Source organism: Argentina anserina, chromosome 1 (assembly GCF_933775445.1).
Source record: "Argentina anserina chromosome 1, drPotAnse1.1, whole genome shotgun sequence".
In the NCBI taxonomy this organism is placed as follows: domain Eukaryota; kingdom Viridiplantae; phylum Streptophyta; class Magnoliopsida; order Rosales; family Rosaceae; genus Argentina; species Argentina anserina.
Genome location: NC_065872.1, coordinates 14,554,630 through 14,560,629, shown reverse-complemented (window position 1 = coordinate 14,560,629; position 6,000 = coordinate 14,554,630). Strand labels below are relative to the sequence as shown.

At 39.8% G+C, this 6,000-nt stretch overlaps 1 protein-coding gene across 1 annotated transcript; it reads left to right on the top strand.

The window, feature by feature from the left end:
• Positions 1-2,823: 2,823 nt before the first annotated feature.
• Positions 2,824-5,130, top strand: LOC126792636 (cytochrome P450 81Q32-like). Its single transcript, XM_050519077.1, has 2 exons — positions 2,824-3,717; positions 4,519-5,130. Exons 1-2 carry the CDS (start codon positions 2,824-2,826, stop codon positions 5,128-5,130), a joined length of 1,506 nt encoding a protein of 501 aa, XP_050375034.1.
• The last annotated feature ends 870 nt before the right edge of the window (positions 5,131-6,000 follow it).

Below are 6,000 nucleotides of genomic sequence, written 5' to 3'. Positions count from 1 at the left end.
GGTTTTTGAGAAAAAAAATCGTCATTTACTTGATATGGTTCGGTGTATTCTTTTTAGTGCCCACATGACTAAATACCTTTGGGATGATGCTGTCATTACTTCCGCCCACCTTATTAATCGTCTTCCATCTCGTGTCTTTAGGGAAAAGTTCCATATGAGGTGCTTGCATCTCATGTCTCATTACCATCTTTTCATAATCTTCCTGCCTGTGTTTTCGGTTGTGTTGCTTTTGTTCATCTCCCCAACATCAACGTTCTAAGTTGGATGCCCGGGCAGTTAAATGTGTGTTTGTTGGGTACAGAGGACATCAGAAAGGGTACCGGTGCTATCATCCCCCTACCCGGAAGTACTATGTCACTATGGATGTTACCTTTTTTTAGGACATGAGTTATTTTTCCTCTTCTGATATTGCTCTTCAGGGGGAGAATTCATATTTTGAAGAGCTGTATCATGGAGAGGGGGAGACAAGTGAGCCAGTCAATATGGTAATAGGTTATGTTGAGATTACCAATGTGTTAGCCACACAAGCACCCCGGAGGTCGTCACTCGAGAGATTCAGGCACCAGAAGTTGACAACACAACTGCCCATCATGTCTCCCGTACAGCTGTTTATACCCCTGACCAATGCTCTCCTGGTACAGAAGATCACTCATCTGAGGTTAGTCATTCTATTAGGGCTAATAGTAGACAATATGTTTTGTCAAATAGGTCTACTCAGGGCCAACCAACAAAAAAATATGAACCTACCCTTCAGACTAAAGCCAAGTATCAGGTGGCAAATTTTATATCTACCAAAAGATTATCTAAGTCATATGAGTCATTTGTGGATCAAATATCTACTGTATCAGTACATAACAAAGTGCAGGATGCATTGGGATATCCAAAATGGAGGAAAACAATGGAGGAAGAGATGGAAGCATTACAAAAGAACAATACTTGGGAGCTTGTACCTCCACCATATGGCAAGAAGAATGTAGGATGTCGTTGGGTGTTTACAGAGAAGCATAATCCAGATGGATCAGTAAGCCGGTATAAAGCACGCCTAGTAGTGAAGGGGTTCACCCAGACATATGGCATAGACTATGATGAGACATTTGCACATGTTGCAAAGATAAACACTATCCGGGTATTGCTCTCTATCGCTGCTAACTTGAACTGGCCACTTAGGCAGTTTGATGTTAAAAATGCATTCCTTCATGGAGAACTAACACAGGAAGTATACATGGATCTTCCGCCTAGATATATGACCGCTTCTCCAAGTAACTCCGTATGCAGATTGAGAAAGTCTTTGTATGGTCTTAAACAGTCACCTCGTGCTTGGTTTGGAAGATTCTCACAATTCATGAGGAAAATTGGCTACAGACAGAGTAATTCAGACCACACGTTATTTCTCAAACATCAACAAGGAAATGTAACAGCCCTAATTATATATGTTGATGATATGGTAGTTACTGGGAATGATATTGTTGAGGTGGATAGATTACAGAAACAGTTTGCCACAGAGTTTGAGATGAATGACCTAGGTACACTCAAGTACTTCTTAGGCATTGAAGTAGCCCGGGGAAGTGATGGTATCTACCTGTGTCAGAGGAAGTACATCCTTGATCTACTAACAGAGACAGGTATGTTGGAATGCACTCCCATTGATACTCCTATTGAGCAGAACCATCGGTTAGCAGAATATCCAGATCAAGTCCCTAATGAAAAACCTCGATATCAGAGGCTAGTTGGGCGGCTGATTTATCTATCACATACCATACCAGATGTTGCGTATGCAGTAAGTGTAGTAAGTCAGTTCATGCATAATCCCAGTGAGGACCACATGGATGCTGTTGTATGGATCTTGAGGTACTTGAAGTCAGCTCCGGGGAGAGGAGTAATGTTCTCTAATCGCAATAATATCCTTGAAATTTGTGGCTTCACAGATGCAGACTGGGCTGGAAATATTACATATCAGAGATCCACATCAGGATACTTTACCTTTATGGGGGTAATCTTGTTACATGGAAGAGTAAGAAACAAAATGTGGTAGCTCGATCTAGTGCTGAAGCAGAATACATAGGTATGGCTCAAGGAGTGTGCGAATTGTTATGGCTTAGAAATTTGCTACAAGTTTTGGGTATTAAGCCTAAATGTGCTATGCAGCTGTACTGTGACAACAAGGCAGCTATTGATATTTCACATAATCCTGTACAACATGATCGTACAAAACATGTGAAGGTTGATCGTCATTTTATAAAGGAGAAGCTAGACGCGAAGATCATTAGTTTTCCTTTTGTTTCTACAGAAGAGCAACTTGCCGATATGCTCACAAGAGGAGTGTCTAAAAGAGTCTTTTATGATTCACTTAGCAAGTTGGGCATAGTTCATATGTATGCACCAACTTGAGGGAGAGTGTTGGCGTGAATCATGGCGTGAAACACGGCCCGTGATTCACAGAGTGAATCACGGATTGATTTATGGGTAGACTAGGCTATATATAGGTGATATGTGTATGAATGTAAATCAAGCAAATAATCAGTTTAATTCTAGTCATACGGACGCCGTCACGCTTTGCAACAAATCGAATTAGGCACCTGCTTCATGCATGTCGAATCGTTGTCAAGTTTGTAAACTGCAACTATCCCATTACGTATGTCCTGACATAAGCGGACCACAGTACGTAGAGATGTTCTTCACCACAACTTTTATAGACGAAAATTGAATCAATAGCCGCATGCCTTTGTGGCTTTGTCCATGCGTAACATGCACCGCAACTTAATTATATATACCACAAGGATCCAGATAACACTACAACTATCGAATCATAATACACCACAAACCATGGAAGACATCTTCTTGTACACTTTTCTGGCCATCCTAGTCTGCTTGTTCATCACCCCAACGCTGTTTCGTCGGCTTCGTTACCGTAACCTCCCTCCGAGCCCTTCCTTTTCTCTTCCCATACTCGGCCACCTCTACCTTCTCAAATCACCAAACCATCGCACCTTCCACAGTCTCTCTCGGAAATACGGCCCCATCTTCTCCCTCTGGTTCGGCTCCCGCTGCGTCGTCGTTATCTCCTCCTCCGCCGCCGTGCAAGAATGTTTCACCAAAAACGACATCGTCTTGGCAAACCGTCCGCCCACGCTAATGAGCAAGTATTTCGGGTACAACCGAACTACCATGACGGCCTCCCCTTACGGCGATCACTGGCGCAACGTTCGTCGTATTGGCACTGTCGAGGTCTTATCAAGTGGCAGGCTCAACTCGTTCGAGGAGGTTCGAAAAAACGAAGTCAAGCATTTGCTGCTCAAGCTTTCCCGAAATGCAGAAGAAGGTCGTTTTATGAAAGTGGAGCTGAGGTCCTTGTTATTTGAGCTGACCTTCAACAACATAATGACAATGGTAGCTGGGAAGAGGTATGTCGGAGACCATGTTGCGGACAAGGAAATGGGGAAGGAGTTCATTGAGATCATGGACGAGGCTTTCTCGTACAGTGGGGGGACCAACGTGGGAGAATTCATGCCTTTTATCAGATGGTTCGGAGGTAATGGTTATGTAAAGAAATTGAAGAAGCTGAGCAAGAGAGCAGATGTGTTCTTGCAACGTTTGATTGATGATCACCGGAACAAGAGTGCATCAGAGAGAAAGAATACCATGATCGACCATTTGCTTTCTCAGCAGGAGTCACAACCCGTGTATTACACTGATAAGATTATCAAAGGACTTATACAGGTTGGTACAAATGTTTTCATCTCACATTTTTAGGCACTTGTTTACTTTCTATAGATACGGAGCAAATTTCTAAATAGCGGTCATCGGCATCGTATTAATTTTGTAAAGTAAGGATATAACGGAGATATATCGAGATATATCGGATTTATCATATTTACTATTTTTAATTAAATTTATTATATTTATGAATTTACTACAGCTAAGTACTAAATAAAAATACACAAATGGTTTTAAATAATAAAAACAAGTATCTAAATAAGGATTTGTTGGATTTGAGGCACATATGTAGTGGTTTGGCTCCACATATGAAGTTAGAGGTTTCGCCTGATGATGTTTTCGGCTTTCTTGATTAAGATATCGGCGTTTAAAATCACTTTTGAATATGAATATGAAGTTTTTGTGTTCGAAGAAGATGAAGGTTTTCACTGATTTAAAAAGCATCGCATTTCGATTTTAGATTTTGTCATTTTTTCTTTTCTCGTAAAAGTAAAATGATGAAATTTTATTTGAAATAAAATTTAAAAATGTCAGATATATCGAGCTGACCCGATATATCGGATTTTGACCATGAAATTATCGGTCAACGATAACTTGAAAGGATATCCAGAATATCGTATCGTTTTCTTAATATCGGTGATATATCGAGGATATATCAGGATATTTAGAACTGAGGATACGGGATTGAAGTCCAAAGTAATGCTACAACAGTTAATGTATACTTTAATCAAATAAGATTATGTGTGTATGATTCAGATATTTATTTATGTATTAACAAAGTATCAACTCGAGCTAAATTTTCAGAGTCTATTATTGGCGGGCACTGATACATCGGCAGTGACAATAGAATGGGCTACTTCCAATTTGCTAAACCATCCAGATGTACTAAAGAAGGCTACAGCAGAATTGGATGCTCAACTGGGTCAGGAACGCCTAGTAGACGAACTAGACATCTCTAAGCTTCATTACCTTCAAAATATCATCTCAGAGACACTTCGATTGTGCCCGGCAGCACCAATGCTTGTACCCCATTTTGCATCTGATGATTGCGTTGTAAGTGAATTCAATATACCACGCGACACACTGGTATTGATCAATGCATGGGCAATACATAGAGACCCGAATTTGTGGGATGATCCTGAGACTTTCAATCCTGAGAGGTTTGAAACTGGTGGTAAGGATGTGGCACACAAGTTTATACCATTTGGAATGGGAAGAAGGGCATGTCCGGGAGGAGGATTGGCCCAACGAGTGGTCGGCTTGACTTTGGCCTCATTGATTCAATGTTTTGAGTGGGAGAGGGTCAGTGAGAAGGAGATTGATATGACTGAAGGAGCAGGACTCACAATGCATAAGCGTGTGCCATTGGAGGCCATGTACAAACCTCGGTCAATTTTAAACAAGATCGTTGATTAATGAAGCATTGATGCCAATACATATTACCGAACAAAATGATGGAATTGGCCGTTGGTTCTTTAGAGTGAGTGACTGAAAAACACAATATTTATAAAAGAGTGTTTTAGTAATTCATTAAGTTATATAAATTGACTACGTTATTGTATCTATAGTGTGTGTTTTTTTTTTTTGAAATGATATGTAATCAAAATGAGTACGTTATTAGTGTCATTAGCGTCTTGAAAGAGGTAAATCGGAAGATATCACTACATGAAAACTAATTATTCACAACACGAAATTTACATCATGTATTAAATACACACCGTGAATAATCGTATGTATGACGTGCTTCCAAATACACGCCGTAAATGATGGTTTTCTAACAAATCATTTACGGCATACCAGCAACGAACTCCGTTAGACTTAGAAATTTTCTTTCAAACTTTGTTTTTGTGATCTTTTAAAAGAGCTCCTAGCTAAAATTACATTTACATCTCTCCAACTCAATGGCCCGTTTGGAATGCAGAAAATCATGGTATGGAATGGGAAATAATTTGGTCATCCATTCTGATGTGTTGTTTGGTTATAAATTGAGACTGGAAAGAAAATAAAAAATGAGATCTGATTGGAAATGAATTATTTCATAAAGCCTTATTTGAATTCCTTAGTTAGGGGTGGTATTTCAATTCCATTTCCCATGGTAAAAAGCAAAATTACAGAAATTATTCCTAAAAAAAAAAAGATTCTCCCGCTCACCCATTCTTTTTGGGTTCATAGTTCCCGCTATTAGATATATATATATACTCATCACTAAACTACTTCTCTCTCTACAGCCACCGTCACCTTCTTCAACCTAGATTGTCGACGTCTTCAATTTGCTAATGAAGGTAA